Here is an 18,693-nt window from a genome sequence, read left to right as displayed (position 1 = left end):
CGAAATGCTCTCCCCAGGGAAGTTCGCTGGCCCTAACCCTTTAGGCACCAGGCAAAAACGTTCCTTTTTAACCAGGCCTTGGGCTGATTACCATCCAATGCTCTTTTAAAATGTGTTGGGGGGTGGGGGGTAGGGTTGCTTTTGTTTTTATTATGTATTTTGCGATTTTATATTGTGATTTTATCCTGTGAACTGCCCTGAGACCTGTCGGGTATAGGGCGGTATACAAATTTCATAAATAATAATAAATGACAATAATAGATTACAGGTCTTTACTTGGTACTTTTTCAGACCGTTTGTGAAAGCAGAATGGTACTGCATGGCCATGAGCACATGGCATTAATGAAGCAACGCTTTCTGTATTTCACTCTGCCAACAGTATCTATTGCTTGCCTTTTCGGATAGATTTTTAAATAGTTTATGTGTGAACTGGCACGCTCCCCTTTCCATGCAATTAAGGCAGGGTTTTCCCAGACTGGCTATAGCTCCAACACCCCCTCCCAAAATAGCCGCCCATAACACAAGGCTTTGGTTTGAATTTCTAGGATTAACTTCTTTTTTTTAAAAAAAAACCAAAAATGTCTGGTGTCTACTAAAATTCAACAGATGGTTTTGATTATGCAAAACCTTTTAGAAATGGGAGCCTCACATGAAATGCCACTCTCTGCAGGTTTGAGTGTAAAGATCTCACAACTGGATTTCCTATAGATAGAAAATTCTTGTCATAGCTAAGCTGTTAACTCATTTCCCCCAGCATAACAGTCTGCAGCAACCCAGCTGAAATGGAGCTGGCCTCTAGGAAAGTTTGCATGAGCATTCTTCTGAGGAGAACAAGGGAAGGACAGAAGTAGCTGCTTTGAGAGAAAGAAGAGGGTTTTCAGTCTCAACCTTCCTTCCCAATTTTTGTTAGCCATTACATAAAAAGCTGGTCTTAAAAGCTCCCCAATTTTCCTTCCTCAGTATTCAGAAAGCTCTGTGAGGTTCTCAAAACAGCTTTCTAAAAGGTTGCCGTAACCATCTCAGCCTCTTAAAGCAGGCAGGATCGCTGTGCGAGATCCCAACCACACACAGCTAGAAGAATGAAGATCAATAGAGGGAATATCATGGCAAAGTTTTCCACGTATAAAACGGTGATAGGAAATCACCATAGGAAAGCAGGGCATTTCTAATCCCGCAGATGAAAAAGAATGCGCTATTACACGTACACATTTTGTTTTTAAGAACAAAGTGGGGCACTTCAGATGTTAAACAGGGAACAATGACCCCAACGTAGATATTTCTACATGCTGTGCTTCCCTATTTCTCAGCGCAGGGACCTCTGCTTGCAAACTCACCCAAATCTTCTGCAAAGCCGCCTGCAAACAATTCAATGTGCAGGAATGACCTGGGTAAGCCACAGGGAAGTGCTTTTGAGAGTAAGGAGTAAGGCAAGCCCTGAGCATGAAGTCAAAACCAACACGCACTCCTTTGCAGCTCACCCAGGGACCACGAAGACGTTTCTCCAGCTCTCTGACTTTCAGAAAAACGTACCTACACTTAACTGGTTCTCCCCTCCAGAAGCATATGAACAATATCAAAAAATGTAAGCCTGGATACACTTCACTTGGGCTGAAAAGCTCACAGGAACACCTCCTTCTGGGATAGTCCCTCCCTAGCTCAGCGAGGGAATACATGCCTTACATGCAAAGGGTCCCCAAGTCCAACTCCGCAGCAAGGCTGAGGAAGACACAGCTTGAGACCTCGGCGAGTCAATGCCAGAATAAGCAGTACTCAGCTAGGACCTGTTTCAGGATTTATGGATCTGTATGCTGGGCCTGAGAGAAAGCATATACACCCACAGCTGTCATAGTAGTTATTAACCCATACAAGCTGGAGAAGGAACATTAGTGCTGCACTGTGAAAAGGTGGCATCCTTTTCAAAATCTAATGCGCAAAGCAGCCGCATAGATCATCCCTACAATGGTTCCATGTCCTCCGTATTTCAGAGAAGAGGCTAGAAAATGGAGCTTACTGAAATCCAACCTGGGGATTTACTGACTCAAAACTCGTGCCAAACCAGCCCTACATCAAACCAAACGCTCAGCGCATACTTGGGAATCGGCAACTCTTTTTAAGCACTGAGCTCTTCTTTGCTCTTGACTGAACCCATCTTTCCAAGCCAACCACAGAATGCAAATAGTTGCCAAAATCAAACATTACACCACACCATCAATTCCCAAGTGCTGCAGGTTTCTTGTTTGTCCCCCCCCCCCTGTAAATGCAGAAGCTGGGGGTTGTACTCTGAATATATTCTCTCATTCACATGCATGCCTATACAAGCTGATCTGGCAAACAAAGCTAAAACCATTTGGTTGTCCGGCAGTACCACCTTCAAACCAGTGGTGTCAAATATCCAGGCACCAGTATTAGAAACTCAGCGCCCAATGGCTCCTTAAACCAAACTGTCGCCAAAACGGAATATCTAGTTGCCATTTGGAGGCCAGACGGCACAAAAGTCGCATTTTTCAACACGACGTTTTGGTTCCTGAAATTTGTTTCAATTGTGCTGATAAAACACCGCTAATAGAATTCCAAAGGATGTGTTGCCACTGTGCAAAAACAGGCAAGATCCAAGGATGCCCAGGCATGCAGCTCCAGATGGTGGAGACGTCAGACGCCCTCCTGGCATCCTCACTTGGTCGTAAGTGGCTGATAGCTAGGTGCAAAATGTGCCTGGCAAATTTTGAACGCTGCGAGGCACATGCCCACTAGCACCAGGAATCAAGCTGCAAGAGGGTTCAAGGAGAAGTGCCTTAACTTGGGAAACCATAATGGGTGGAGTGGGGAAGGGCTCAGACAGCCCAAACACACAACACCCCTTCAACAAACGCTGAGAAGAGTTGGGTGAGTGCACTATAAAAGAAGTATGAAAATGGTAAAAAGGTCAAGGGACCCCTGACCGTTAGGTTCAGTCATGGCCGACTCTGGGGTTGCGGCTCTCACTTCGCTCTATAGGCCGAGGGAGCCGGCGTACAGCTTCCGGGTCATGTAGCCAGCATGACTGAGCCGCTTCTGGCGAACCAGAGCAGCGCACGGAAACGCTGTTTACCTTTCCGCCGGAGCGGTACCTATTTATCTACTTGCACTTTGACGTGCTTTTGAACTGCTAGGTTGGCAGGAGCAGAGACTGAGCAACGGGAGCTCACCCCGTTGCGGGGATACGAACCGCCGACCTTCTGAGCGGCAAGTCCTAGGCTCTGTGGTTTAACCCACAGTGCCACCCGCGTCCCTATCAAAATGGTAACGGAAGCCTAAATCTCCTGCAGTTAGTAGCATTGGAACCCACAGATATCACACACAAGCATGCACTGATGACTGGAAGCAGGCCCTGAGGCTCCAATGAAAGGAGTATTAGGTGCTCTTAACACTATTCCCTCCTTCCAGCTGGTGAACTCTCAAACAGCTTGGGGACACAGCCATGTGAAGAGGAGCAGGGAGTCAATGTCAAATCAACAGAGTAACTCACACTGGATTATGCCCTGTTAGAAATTCCTCACCAAAGGCTCTAGAGGAAACTTAGCAGCCATAGGATAAAGAAGAGGAAGCAGAGAGTGGAATAAGTAGACTGTTCTCAGAACAGAGAAATTTAATCAGTGGGGTCCCCAAAGGACCTGCATTGGGGCCTGTGGTTTTAAGCTCGTTCATCTGAAGCTAGTGATGTAGTCAAATTTGCTGAGAAATTGTGCAGGGTAATAAAAATAAAGAGGTTGAGAGAAATGAGAAATGTTCAGTCAATGTTAGCAGGTGGGGTGATTGACTAGGAAAGCGATTTAGGATTGGGTTGGATGAATCAATGAAAAAGACAACTGAGGGTACAACAGTGCTGAAAATGACATTCCATGTCAGGGATCATTAGGAAAGGAATCAAAAATAAAATTGCCAATATTGTAAGGCTAGGGTTGTGATTTTTCGATTGACTTGCCTAAGATCCAGGAGAACCTTTCGGAGAACCCCCCCCCAACCCTGAAGTCAATTCCGCCTTTTAAATCTCGGTAATGGCAGCCCTAGTAATGCGTTTGTGCGAATCTATACAAAATGTATACGCAGGCAGCATGAGAGGGATATAGCACCGATGCCTCACTGCTAGACTTCCCACAAGACGCTGGACTAGACAGGACTTTGGTCTGATCCAAAAGAGCTCTTTTGTTCACTTCAGCACCACCATCATGCATGCACCTTCTCCTCTCAGACAGGCATCCACACTTCACTATGTGAAGCCAGCCCTCAAGCTGGAGATGCACAAGAACTGGGAAAGACCCAACAGCAATGCAATAACCATATGGCCCCATGATGCTCTACGGCGAAAAAGGATAATAAAAAAGGCTGTACCAAAACTGCAAAAGACACAGCCTCACAGCGGTGCCAAGAAATCAATCTTTATCAAATATAGTTCTTGCCTAGCTTTGCAGTGTTTTACAGAAATGATTATTGGATAGAGAATGATTTCTTGGCACCATTTTGAGCCTCTGCCTGCTCAACCCCTTCCTTCCTCTGTATGCTGCTACAACAACCTGATTCACGACTTAACATTCATTATAAGCCTTAGCTGCAGCAGCAGTCTGCTCCCATTTTAACTGTGGATGCTCAGAACCATCTTTCGTAAAAGTGTTTCAACGGGACGGACTTTGACACACTCACAAACTGGACTCATTTCCAACAGAGGGGAGCATCTGCCTACACTTGATACCCACAGCTTTGGCCCAAAGTTGGGAATGGTTGAATATAACGTAACCATGTCCCAACTCCACCAACTCCATCTGGTACGCAGGCTGAGACCCTACCTGCCTGCGGACTGTCTCGCCAGAGTGGTGCATGCTCTGGTTATCTCCCACTTGGACTACTGCAATGCGCTCTACGTGGGGCTACCTTTGAAGGTGACTCGGAAACTACAACTAATCCAGAATGCGGCAGCTAGACTGGTGACTGGGGGCGGCCGCCGAGACCACATAACACCGGTCTTGAAAGACCTACATTGGCTCCCAGTACGTTTCTGAGCACAATTCAAAGTGCTGGTGCTGACCTTTAAAGCCCTAAACGGCCTCGGCCCAGTATACCTGAAGGAGCGTCTCCACCCCCATCGTTCTGCCCGGACGCTGAGGTCCAGCGCCGAGGGCCTTCTGGCGGTTCCCTCATTGCGAGAAGCAAAGCTACAGGGAACCAGGCAGAGGGCCTTTTCGGTAGTGGGGCCCGCCCTGTGGAACGCCCTCCCATCAGATGTCAAAGCGATAAATAACTACCTGACATTCAGAAGACATCTTAAGGCAGCCTTGTTCAGGGAAGTTTTTTATCTGTGATATTTTACTGTATTTTTTGTTTCTATGCAAGCCGCCCAGAGTGGCTGGGGAAACCTAGCCAGATGGGCGGGGTACAAATAAATTATTATTATTATTATTATTATTAGGAGGAGGAGGCAGTGACGAGAGGGCTCTGGGAAAATAGCTGTGTATGTCTGGCAACAAAACTATTCCGCCCTGCCTCATTTTAAGGACTGTATAAATGAGAAAAACCAAACCTAGCCTAGAGGATGCGATGGGTGGTAGTTACATGGCACAGAGGGTATCTGGAGCTTCTACAACTAGAACTCTTGCTGTTTTACCATGTGATGAGCTGCTCGATCTGTAAATGAAAGGGTTCCCTGGCTGCAAAGTATTCTTCAGCTACAAAGTGACTTAATCCCAAGCCTTTTGTCTTCTCCCCATCCTCAGACCTCAAAGGACCACAAAAGTTATCAGGTCCAGTTGGGACTTTGCCTAGGCCATTGCAACCTCAACTGTACACGCCTGCCCAGCAATGACGAGGTCTCAGAACTGGTCACTGATACACCAGAGACTAAAGCCAAGGCTCTGTGTCATGGGCAAGTGGGCAAGATGTCCCAACATCCAAAGCCCCCTTGAACGGGATCAAAGAGGAAGTGGCCAGTAAGAGGCTAGGTCTACCGGAATATTTTCAAGGGACCCTTCTATGAATTCTATGAATGCACTATCAGCCTGGGTGGAAACACTTCTGAACATGAGATCTTGTTAAAAGTTCTACTGTTTAGTGAATTAAATAGCTTCACGCTGTTGCCCTTTAGGCACACAAAGAACACTGGGCATCGCATTTTGCTGCCTAAGCTGCTGTAGGTAACTGAAAGTTCCCCACCACCACCACCCAAAGGCTATTGCTACTATAATTGTATTCTGCAGCACCTTCTCAAGATCTGACAATCCCAAAGTATCAGCGCCTATTTTTGCTTGAATAAACACTCAGAAACAACCACAGTTTTGAATATCAGTACTAACTTGAAGTGATCTTTTCCATGAACGAAACCAGAAGCTGGGAAGTCCAAGCTCTGACAACTATACCAAGTATTAACGCAGCCAGCACATCCTGCAAACCATGAAGTTCTAGGCTCCCCAGGGATCCTGGTCAACAGAGAGGAAGATTTTCATAATCAAAGTTTAGTGGAGGGGGATATAGTTGGGAGAAAAATCAGTTACACTTTGTGGTGGAGATCTCACACCCACCACAGAATATGAGCTTATAAATTGGGCTGAAGTACTTGCTGCCAGAGATTGGGTCCAATTGGTACAGATTAAGAGAAACGATCCAACCAACCTGCGTAGGCAGCAGTTATCCTGTTACAGCAATGCCAACCCTTTTAAGCTTCACTTCTACAGGACAGCAGCTCCAATCTGCCACCACTACTTCTAGTCTGTCCTTGTCCCCTTAGTAGGATCATGTGAAATGCTGCAGTGATAGTAAGTCACAAATGACAGAACTCACCTCCTAAGCGATTCTTAAAAGGTGCAGGCAGGCCTATCAGGGTCTAGCAATCCCATTGCCCCAGGCTCTGAAAGCTCAATTGCGCATCTGCTTCCTTATCCCCTACATCTTACTTTGTCCTTGGTTCTTCCCTGCTGCCCCATTTTATTATACCCAACCAATAATAATTGCTTCCTTGAGTTGCAACTTTCTAGCCCACTTGCTTCTTTGTTCCGTTTGCTCTAACACAGGTTTTCCCCAAACTTGGGTCTCCAGCTGTTTTTGGACTACAACTCCCATCATCCCTAGCTAGCAAGACCTGTACTAAAGGATGGTGGGAATTGTAGTCCAAAAACAGCTGGAGACCCAAGTTTGGGAAACGCTGCTCTAACCACTCCCGCCTTCCTTCCCTATGCCACATACTCCCCCTTGATGCTGAGATATCTCTCTTTTTCAGTAGCCCTTTCTTCCCGCAACTCCAAGACTTCTTTACTCACTAGGCCATTCCTCCCTTACCTGCTCTTCCCTCAGCCTCTGATTTCTCAATCCATCACCAACTCTGCACTCTTCCACCAGCCACTTTGCTTCTGGGCTTCCTCTCCCTTGACCCCTTTCACCATTCTTCAGCCTGTCCCTCAAGGGCTTTCAAGTTTTTAACCCAGCAGAATTGGCAACATTCCCCCTTTTTAGCCAAAGTTGGGCTGAAAACATTCTAATGCCTTTGCTCCTTGAGTAGCCGGAACGTTGTCAATGAGAATGTGCTGTGCAATCACACCTGATCCATGTCAGAAGCTCCATATTTCGTACTGCACTGGAGCAAGGAGTAAGAAGTTTCTTTGGTAGGAATGACAAATACGGAAGAAACAATCCATTTTATTCTGAAAAGCAATTTGCTTCTTCAACAGTCCTAATAAACTACTATAAGCACATTAAGAAACTACAAGTTGCCGCCTTGCCCCAACGTAGTCATATAGTTTTGCTGGATTATGGACACAGAGGACAAGCCAAGCCATTATCATTTGGAAACACTTGAGAGACGCTAATAAGTAAACTAGGACAGCAGCCCTCACCAGCTACAGAAGTCAACAATGGAAGTAAAAGGATAGAGTGCCAGCAGCACAAATCCTGCTTTGAATTCAGTTGCAAAACTAACAGGACACGGTAAAACAGAACTAAGAACACTCCTCAGCACAAGTTCAATGAGCTGGCCTGTACCAAATGAGCTGGCCTGTACCAATGCACCGTAATGATCCTGGATTCCAGCAAACTATTTCATGCTACTTAGTAAAAATAAATATAGTATGCAAGACCGTCTTACTTAAATGGAAGAGAACCCTGTAGTACAGACAGCAAACACCCCCACACAAGCACAACCTGTTCAGCCACACCACATGTTACAAGAGCTTGGCACAAGCGACAACTGGAATTGCTATTCGAGAGACAAATTCCTCAGAAATACAGAACAGTCAGAGCAATAGTTCAGCTATGCCAATATACTGAAACTACAAGTATCAAATATTCAGAATCCACCCTAGGACTATTCAGTATCTCATATTGACACAAGACTAGCAGCAGGTGGAATTAAAGATGCTCTCAGCATAAAATTATAGCCCCAGGCAGTTTGCACTCGCCTCTCGAGAGTCCAATACTTGCTAAATTTTAACATTGGAATATAATCCTGGGAACTGAGGGCAACTTGTTTCTGTCTGGGCACCTTCACTGGCAACAAACAGACCAATCAAGCATTAGAAGGACACAGCCATTGCTATCAAGGAAATCAACTTCCCAATCTTTTTCCGTGGTCATATTTGACTTCAAATCTCCATTTAGGCTGAGATGTTAAGCTTAGGCTAAGACAATAAGGAAGCCGCCCCATGATATCCTTCTTTAGCACACTCACTTCCAAGAGACTCTTTTACCAATTATGCAAAGAGGTACGAGAACTCCAAAATCTGCAGATACTTTCCTCCTGGTCTGGTCCCTAACACAACCAACCAACCTAGGGTGTAACCACTAACAAGCCTGCTTAGGAGTTCTGGCAAAGGAAAACTCCGTATCTCAGACACAACAACCACCAGTCAACACGTTAGCATGCATTAGGATCCATCAAAGCTAGGAACCTCTACTCATGATGTATAGACAAAACTCATTTTGCACTACACAAACCTTTGCACTCAGCATCTGTGGCAGAAAAACTTAAGATATTACTAGCTCTCTAGGTACCCTCCGCCCCCACTGATCTGGGCAAACCCCTCATTGAAGTACGAAATGTATGAGAAGTAAAGTGGGGTTTAAAGTCCTGTTTTAGCTCATCCGATTGAGGTCAGTCCAGAAATTGGTAGCTTTGCCTCCCCAGCCCCCAATTCTCTTTCTCCACTTCCCCCTCCAGTTTTTCCTCCTACATCTCTGTTTTATAACTTTTGTTGTGTTTTGGTTTCTAATGGAATGCATGGCCTCATGTTCTTTCTCCAGTTAAGGGGATGTTAAAGTGATCTACAAAAGCTTTGTTTTACCCCAGTTCTCCTATCACAAACTTGCAGCAAAGGAAAGCCCAAGAAGCCTTAGACCAGAGGATAACCTCCTGATTCTTAGCATCTGCCACCATCTTGGAATAGGCAAGACCTGTGCCTTAGGTTCTTTTCCCTTTCCAATTCTTCTGTCTTTTTCTCCTGAAGCATATCTACCTTTTAGTGACAGATGCAAAAACAACCACCACCCCATGGCATCCCCTATAAAAGCCTTATAAGGGATGCAATGTATTTCTTGCATCTATCGCTGTCCCCTTTCCACAATTACCATGGCACCAACACATAGCTTCTTCTCATTCTATATGTGCTGATCCTCTAGAGCAGTGTTTCCCAACCTTGTGCCTCCAGATGTTTTTGGCCTACAACTCCCATCATCCCTGACCACTGGTCTTGCTAGCTAGGGATGATGGGAGTTGTAGGCCAAAAACATCTGGAGGCACAAGGTTGGGAAACACTGCTCTAGAGATCGACTCAAATAGTTGCTGGTCCTATCTGAATGCTGCTTCTGTAACTAATCTTTTATTTCTGTGATTAACAATTTATTCAATTATTCCAGGATTGGTTGCTCATCTTATTGCTAATTCCAGGGTGGCCCTTGAGCCATGCTATGACTTTTGGTTCACGAGCCAAACATGTATTCCTCAAGACCAGACAGGTAAGCATTTCTCTGGTGTCCCTCATCTAACACTACCGCAACTCTTTTATTTCCCTTCTGCCAAGACCATGATTAAACCTGAACCAATGAAGTCTAAAATTCAAAGAGCAAACTAGCTGCCCATATGCAACTTTGAGTCCCATAACCACACCTGTATGTCTTGCCATCTTTGTGCTGGTCTTCATCATCCTCATTTGATAACACAAAAGGGTCACTCATCTCTGGCAGGCCAGATTCCTGTAGCCGCTTCTTTTTTCGACCACGAGGAGCTTTGGGGGTTATACCTCCAGCACCACCGGCTGGCCCACCCTCTGAAAGAGCTGTGGCTCCCTTCTTGGAAAGGTCAGGTACGACTTGGAGAGTTGCCTGGGAGCCAGGGGGAAGCGCTGAGACTATCATTGGTGCAGAGATGGGAAAGGTTTGCACGGAAGAGGCTGTGGTCACCAAAGACCCAGAGGGAGAAGTGATCACCAGGCCAGGACCTGCAATGGGGGAAAAGGGAAGGGTCAGATTCCAACTCCATCTTTCAAGATGTCCAAGGAAAGGAAGACTTGAACATTTAACGGTTTTGCCACATAAGGCATTCCATATGCTGCAGTAATTAAGAGTCAGACTAGGACTTGGGTTGCTGCGAGGATAAAGGGGAGTGGGGAGAGGAAGAGCACTGAACGTTGGGTTTCAACAAATCTCACCACCACAATGACTGTGGGGCTCTTTTTTTGGCAAGTATGACAAATGGCCAGCATTTATCTTGATTAGGGCTGAGTGATCTATTGATATATTACCCCAAGCCTCGTCCAAAACCGGTTTCAAGTCCCTATCATGATACTGGTTTCATTATTTTGGACCTAGCAATATATTGTGAATCATGGTGTGTGTGTGTGTGTGTGTGTGTGATGCAAAAATCAGTGTGGGGGAAACAGTGCAGCCAACCAATGCCTCTACATTGCTCCATTCTTATTTCAGACACTTATATATCAGTATATTGCAATGTTTAGCTGGTGATACATCACGATATTGAAAACTAGATGATTGCCCAGCCCTACTCTCAATTGTGAAGCTGCAATGGTAGGTGGAGATCATTTGCTGGTGACCTCCCAACCCTGCCCAGCTCCAAAGCTGAGGAAGGCTGTAGATTGTTGACAGCTGCATTCCAAAAGAACCCAAAGAGCTTGGGCAACCCATGGCCTAACAAGGACCTCCTTTTCCAGGCTTTTCCTGCTTCTGGGCAGTAAAACTGTAGAAGGAGAACTTGACATTGCTGCCTGAGAACAGCTGGGCTGACCTTCAGAACTGAGATGCAAACTCCCCCCTCCATCCCCAGTCAAGTAGGCGAGAGGCATGGGAGCTGGTGAATACAGCTTTGGTAGACCTCTTTGTGTATGATAATTTGTATTTCTGTAATAAAGACACAAACAATACAGTCGTACCTTGGATCCCGAATGCCTTGTGAGTCGAATGTTTTGGCTCCCAAACGCCACAAACCCGGAAGTGAGTGTTCCGGTTTGAGAACGTTCTTTGGAACCTGAACATCCAGTTTGGCTTCTGCGGCTTCCAATTGGCTGCAGGAGCTTCTTGCAGCCAATCAGAAGCCGCGCCTTGGTTTCTGAAAGTTTAGGAAGTTGAAAGGACTTCTGTAATACATTCCATTCGACTTCAGAGGTACGACTGTACAGGACTGAAACCGAGACATTCATCTAGGCAACAAGTAGATAGTTAGGTATTTGATGGGACAGAAGCATTCAGGCCATACTGTGCCTTCGGACAGCATGCTCTTCTTTTTTTACCACCCGAGACAAGGATTAGCCTTGCTCTTTGACCAAGAATGGCCCAAACACTGTTTCTTTGAGCTACACCCCTCCACTGCTACTGCACCCTCCCAGTCCTCTCACCTGTTGTCATGAGCCCAGCAGACTGCACAGGCACCACAGTGATGTTCTGCGACACAGAAGCCTGACTGTGTGGAGTTAGCTGTTCTGGCTTGGTGTCAGAATCCATAGAAATGTTGGTGGGAAGGGCCACGGAGGTGGGTACAGTCAGTAGGGTGGGATAGTGGGCAGGAGCCAGACCGCAGCCCTTCTCTGAGGGCAAGAGCTGCTCCTTCATCTTGTTAATGAACATACTGTTGTCAATCTACAGCGGGAAGGAGGAAAGGGGAAGAGTTTAGAATAGCTACGGGGTAAACACTGCATGAAGCGTGTTGCTACTTGGTTACTCCTTACCTGTCCTGAGACTGTGGGCACTGCTGGCCAAAAATATGGGGAGGAGTTGAAGTGAGATTCTTCCATTCTAGCTGGGGGAGATAAAAAAAGAGAAGGGTTGATGTTAAACCAGGGAACCTTTTCTATGTTACTACTGAGACACAGTGACTTTCTTATTTCAAGTTACAGATAGGTAGCCGTGTTGGTCTGCCATAGTCAAAACAAAAAAAATTCCTTCCAGTAGCACTTTAAAGACCAACTAAGTCAGTTCTTGGTATGAGCTTTCGTGTGCATGCACACTTCTTCAGATACCGTATCTGAAGAAGTGTGCATGCACACGAAAGCTCATACCAAGAACTGACTTAGTTGGTCTTTAAAGTGCTGGTATCTGAAGAAGTGTGCATGCACACGAAAGCTCATACCAAGAACTGACTTAGTTGGTCTTTAAGGTGCTAGTATCTGAAGAAGTGTGCATGCACACGAAAGCTCATACCAAGAACTGACTTAGTTGGTCTTTAAGGTGCTACTGGAAGGATTTTTTTTTGTTTTGGGTATCTGAAGAAGTGTGCATGCACACGAAAGCTCATACCAAGAACTGACTTAGTTGGTCTTTAAGGTGCTACTGGAAGGAATTTTTTTTGTTTTTTCTTATTTCAAGACAGCCCCAACTCTACTCCTGACACTTCATGACCTGGCTAAGCAAATTGGGGGCTGCTAATATGCTCTGATGTTCCACAGTCCAAATTATCCAAAATTTTCACTCTTCCTTCCAGTGCACTGCTTTTGGGGTTCTCCCAACATCCATCTGAGACAATTTTGGAGGATAAGGAAGGAGGGTGAAGCTCTCTTAAGCTAATAGAAGTTGTTAGTTGATTCCCACCCATGGGCTTCATAGGAAGATGAGAATTTTGTGCTACTCAGACCAACATGGCAGGCACTGGGGGGGGGGAGGGGGAGGGACCTTCATGTTTCTCTCGCTTTTCTCCTGAAACTTTACCTAGATGTCAAAGAAAATACAGAAAGGGAGATGTTGAACAAATGCACATGGTTGCAATCTTACCAAAATCTTAAACAAAACGAACACCTTCCTTGGTGCAGAACTTTGGATGACAGAACTGCAGAACAGTCCCTAACAACAGAGGACACAGGCAGCAGATAAAGAAGCCTGCATTTCATCATTCTGAAGTCTATTAATGATTGCTGAATACTGGAAGTTCGAAAGAGGTCTCATTCGCTTCAGCCCATTGGGATGCAATGAGGTGGGGCCACATGGCCCAAATGTTCTGCTGACTTTGCTCAGTCAAAGGATACGTCTCTTAGCTCTGAATCCTCTGAGATCAACAGGACATTAAAAAAAACCTTTCCCCTCTCCCAGTGTGTCAACTGAACGCCAAAGTCCTGGGTCCGGACTCCCTGTTTGTAGTCACTCCCATGCTGCTAGTACACAACTCTCCAAAATAGGATAGTGCCATCCAATCTTAATTTTTCCTTCGGTCTGGAGGCCTTTGAAAAAGCCTCACTGCAAGAGCTAGAGTATTAAAAGAATATCCCAAACAGAACATGCAATGGTGAATTTTTATAAAACACAGCTGGCATCCTTAGATATGTCCTGGGTGTTCCACCTCATCATACACCCTTTACATTGTATGACAGACCTGCCAGGAAAATGTTGCTTTTTTTTAAAGCCATGTCCAGAGCCACCCACAATCATTCATGATTATACATCTGAAATGCATGCCAGTAGAGTGTTGCCAAGAAGTCATGTTAGCTGAGCCTTAATTTAAGTAGGAACAACAGCTAAGGAAAGACAGTTTTACAGAATCTTCCAAAATAAACATGGAGCAAATGTGAGTTTTACACCACAGCACAACTTCCACAATGGAAAGTTTACTTAATATGATAATGCCTACATATTTTCTAATGAACAATGGTGGCAATCCTATGCAGACTTCCTTGGTGGTAACTTTAGAATGGGATTATATGGGAAAGTTATTTCTGTTGTCAAAGATAAGCCAAATAAACTTTTTTCTCACCTCCGGTCACCCATCAAGGGTTACCAGTGCAACTTTAAAGCACAACAAACTTTCCAACCAAAGTTTGTATTTACTGACAAAACAGATAATTTAAGAACAATCTGCAGAAAGACCACATTACTAACATACTGTCACATATTCAAATTTCATTCACCTCCAGCTTATAATTACAGAGTTCCCAAGGGTTTCCATCAAAGATTACCACTAAGGATTAAGTATGGAGCAATAAAACTATTAAGAAACATTATTCTTGATATCACTGACTGTTCAAAGCAAACCAAACTTATTGGGCATGCCTCAGGAGGGCGTGTTTAATTTTTCAACATTCAAATTCAAAAACTGAGGGGTGCTAAAAAGCTGCAAGGACTTGGGAACTCAAAATATATTTTGGTTAAATTAATATATTTTAGTTTTGCTTTGAAAGTAGTATGTGTGCAAAATTGTATAGAAATCATTAAAAATGATTGTCAAGCACTTGCAGTTGTATTACTTGACATTTTCAGAAGATAAATTTTTCAAAAAGTAATTTAAATGTTGACCAATCACAAAAATAATAGATTTAAATTCCTTGCACCCAAAAACTTATTTTTAAGACTCCTCACTAAAGAAATTTGCAAAAATTAAGTTTCATCGCCTAAAATGACATGCCCTAATGACTTCAGGCTGGACCATAAGGTACTATGGACAATTAAACAAGCTACAGAGAAGAGATAGTACCTTATACAGAAATAAGCGTACTAAAGTGCCATATTTCAGGGGTCTAGCTACTAACATCTGATACATCAATATAGATTGCAAACTCAGACCTGTGCCCCTGAAAGGCCTAGAAAGCAAGATGAGGTGCTTTTAAGGGCAGACTCCAGCAAAGAAAAAAAAAAACAGAAAGTTGCAGATACAAACACCCTGCTTACAATTCAAGATTGTGGGGAAGCAAGAACTCGTATATTGCAATGCTAAACTATGTTTATCCAATGTCAACTATAAAAACATTAGGACCCCCACCCCAGAACATACAAGAAAATATAAAAACAAAGCAGCAACTTATCTAGTGGGCCAGATCCATCTACTACAAGACCTCTCCTTTCTGGAACTCTGTTTTGCCACCTGCTTCCAGGTAACCCAAATGCCCTCCCTGCACAAAACCACAGCAGTTCAAGAAGTCACATTTTAGAATTGGCGTGGGGAAGGTTTTTTTATCAGCATTCGGGAGTTGGGCTCACAGGAGAAGTGCAATGCACTTAAAAGCTGTACACTGAAATAAGAGGATAATTTGGTGGGGAAGCATATACAGCCCTTGGCCCTGGGGGGAAAGCGAAAGGAGGAACCCATTAAGCCCATAAGGAAAACTCCATCAGATCAGGCTATGCGCCAAATGCCTATACAGTGGTACCTCAGGTTACAGACTCCGCTAACTCAAAAATAGTACCTTGGGTTAAGAACTTTGCTTCAGGATGAGAACAGAAATTGTGCAGCGGTGGAACAGCGGCAGCAGGAGGCCCCCTTAGCTAAAGTGGGGCTTCAGGTTAAGAACAGTTTCAGGTTAAGTACGGACCTCCGGAACGAATTAAGTACTTAACCCGAGGTACCACTGTAGAGAGCACCACTAGCTGGGCATGAGGGCACACACACACGCCTAGCCACTATGCTGTCTGTCCCCAGCTTCTGGCGTTCAGAAGGATGCTGCCTGACCATGGAGGTTCCACAGGGGCACCGACCACCTCACCCTCCTCTTACCTGACTGAACCCCCGCCCCCCTTTTCAAGCCATCCAAACCGCGATGCCAGAAGCGGCTCCCTTCTCCCGGTCCCCCAGCCGTTCAGCAACCCGCCCCGCCGCCTCAGAGAACCGCCAAGGCGGCGCGGGGAGGGGAGCCGTGGTCGCCCCCCGGCAAGCCAACCCCCACCCACCCCAGCAGCCCCCGTCCCTGGCACTGACCCCGCCCGCGGCCCCTCGCTCTCCGCCCTGCCCGGGCCGAGGCAGGGAACAGCGGCCGGGCCGACGCGGAGTCCAGCGGCGCACGGGCCGCGAGCTGAGGTGGGGCAGCCCCGGAGCCTCCGCCGACGATGCCGCCGCCGCCGCCTCCTCCTCCTCCTCCCGCCGCCGCCGCCGCCGCCACCGACGCTCCCGCGGACAGCCAGGCGGACAGCAGGCAGCCCTTGTCTTCCGTTTCCGGGTGACCCAGCCCCGAGAGGGCGCCTTGCCGAGGGAAGCCGCTCATGCTTTCCCGCCCGCTGCCCATCGCCCGGCTCCTCCCGCCCGGCCCGGCCCCCGGAGGCAGCGCCCCGGCTCTGGCCCAAGTGGCGGCAACAGCAGCTGCCTCCTCCTCCTCACCGGAAAAGGGGGCCGCCAATCACTTCCCGGGGCGAGGGGCGGGGCCTGGACGCTAAAACTTCCGGGGCGCCCGCAGAGAACACGGCTGGACAGAGGGCCCCCTCCCGTTTACCACCTCTCGCGCGCCGGAAGTGACGCGGACGGCGGCCGAAAGCCGGAGCTCCAAAACGGAGGGCGGCGGGAGCGACGACGGCAGCCGTAGGGAGCGGGTCTGGCGGGTGCCGCTTCCCTCAGCCACGGGCTTGAGGCCTGGCTTCCCCTGCTCTTTGGAGGCCGCTGCTTTGCTTCGTTCTTGCTTCTGTTATGAATGTTGTTGTTGTTTTGGCTTGTGTTTTTTATGTGGTGAAGCGCCCCGAGATCTACGGATTAAGGGCGGTGCAGTACAGTGGTGGTGGTGGTGTTGTTTAGTCGTTTAGTCGTGCCCGACTCTCCGTGACCCCCTGGACCAGAGCACGCCAGACACTCCTGTCTTCCACTGCCTCCCGCAGTTGGGTCAAACTCAAGCTGGTAGCTTCGAGAACACTGTCCAACCATCTCGTCCTCTGTCGTCCCCTTCTCCTTGTGCCCTCAGTCTTTCCCAACATCAGGGCCTTTTCCAGGGAGTCTTCTCTTCTCATGAGGTGGCCAAAGTATTGGAGCCTCAGCTTCAGGATCTGTCCTTCCAGTGAGCACTCAGGGCTGATTTCCTTCAAAATGGAGAGGTTTGATCTTCTTGCAGTCCATGGGCCTCTTAAGAGTCTCCTCCAGCACCAGAATTCAAAAGCATCAATTCTTCGGCGATCAGCCTTCTTTATGGTCCAACTCTCACTTCCATACATCACTACTGAGAAAACCAGAGCTTTTACTATACGGACCTTTGTTGGCAAGGTGATGTCTTTACTTTTTAAGATGCTGTCTAGGTTTGTCAGTACAGTGGTACCTCGGGTTAAGAACTTAATTCGTTCCGGAGGTCCTTTCATAACCCGAAACTGTTCTTAACCTGAAGCACCACTTTAGCTAATGGGGCCTCCTGCTGCTGCTGCCGCGCCGCCGGAGCACAATTTCTGTTTTCATCCTGAAGCAAAGTTCTTAACCCGAGGTACTATTTCTCGGTTAGCGGAGTCTGTAACCTGAAGCGTCTGTAACCCGAGGTACCACTGTATTTGCTGCTGCAATACATGGTGTTGTATTTTGGGAATTATCCAGTATTTTTTTTCTGTGGGGACACTGGGGGACGCATACCCCCAAACGTTTTGTGCATCTAAGTTTGGCCTCATTGAGGGGCAGCATTTCAATATGAGTAGGAAAAGGAGAGTACAGTGGTACCTCAGGTTACAGACTCCACTAACCCAGAAATAGTACCTCAGGTTAATAACTTTGCTTCAGGATGAGAACAGAAATTGCGTGGCAGCGGCAATTAGCTAAAGTTCTTCAGGTTAAGAACAGTTTCAGGTTAAGAACGGACCTCCGGAACAAATTAAGTTCTTAACCCGAGGCCACTGTATACAGATTTAGTAAGTAAATAAATAGTAATAGCTGCCCACGTTAAAGCTATGGTTTTCCCAGTAGTGATGTATGGAAGTGAGAGCTGAAACATAAAGAAGGCTGATCGCCAAAGAATTGATGCTTTTGAATTCTGGTGCTGGAGGAGACTTGAGAGTCCCATGGACTGCAAGAAGATCAAACCTATCCATTCTGAAGGAAATCAGCCCTTAGTGCTCACTGGAAGGACAGATCGTGAAGCTGAGGCCACCTCATGAGAAGAGAAGACTCCCTGGAAAAGACCCTGATGTTGGGAAAGATGGAGGGCACAAGGAGAAGGGGACGACAGAGGACGAGATGGTGGAACAGTGTTCTCGAAGCTACCAGCATGAGTTTGTCCAAACTGTGGGGGGCAGTGGAAGACAGGAGTGCCTGGCGTGCTCTGGTCCATGGGGTCACGAAGAGGCGGACACAACTAAACGGCTGCACGTTTAAAGCAAACACTAACCTTTTATCTCTCTGGGTTACTCAGAATAAAAGCAGGAAAGGCATTTCTTCCTCACGGGCCAGGAAGAAGCAGTCTCTACTCCTGCCCTGTAGGGTGTTTGTTATTACAGGGAGGCAAACATTTTGCATGGGGGTTCAGTTCCTGGCCCCTGTGTGTGTCAGTGGAGCACGTATAAGCCCCTTCCGCCCTCTTC

At 46.6% G+C, this 18,693-nt stretch overlaps 1 protein-coding gene across 5 annotated transcripts in view; it reads right to left on the bottom strand.

Annotated features, from left to right (window-relative positions):
- Positions 1–16,520, bottom strand: part of ZNF384 (zinc finger protein 384) — a 28,016-nt gene extending 11,496 nt beyond the window's left edge. For 2 of the 5 annotated variants that reach the window (XM_083718916.1, XM_083718918.1), the window contains exons 1-5: positions 16,136–16,520; positions 12,189–12,259; positions 11,859–12,099; positions 10,118–10,448; positions 6,321–6,443 (exon numbers count right to left, since the gene is read on the bottom strand). In XM_083718916.1, the coding sequence (XP_083575042.1) occupies positions 6,321–6,443; positions 10,118–10,448; positions 11,859–12,099; positions 12,189–12,259; positions 16,136–16,439 (1,070 nt within the window). In that variant the 5' untranslated portion in view covers positions 16,440–16,520. Of the gene's footprint in view, positions 1–6,320; positions 6,444–10,117; positions 10,449–11,858; positions 12,100–12,188; positions 12,260–13,227; positions 14,063–16,135 lie in introns of those variants that run through there. The other 3 variants (XM_083718920.1, XM_083718919.1, XM_083718917.1) reach the window with 3 other exon arrangements.
- Positions 16,521–18,693: the final 2,173 nt, after the last annotated feature.

The sequence above is a fragment of the Podarcis gaigeae genome (assembly GCF_964106915.1).
Source record: "Podarcis gaigeae genome assembly, chromosome: 17".
Lineage (NCBI taxonomy): Eukaryota > Metazoa > Chordata > Lepidosauria > Squamata > Lacertidae > Podarcis > Podarcis gaigeae.
Note: the sequence above shows the minus strand (reverse complement) of the source record. Positions and strands in the feature narration are given on the sequence as shown.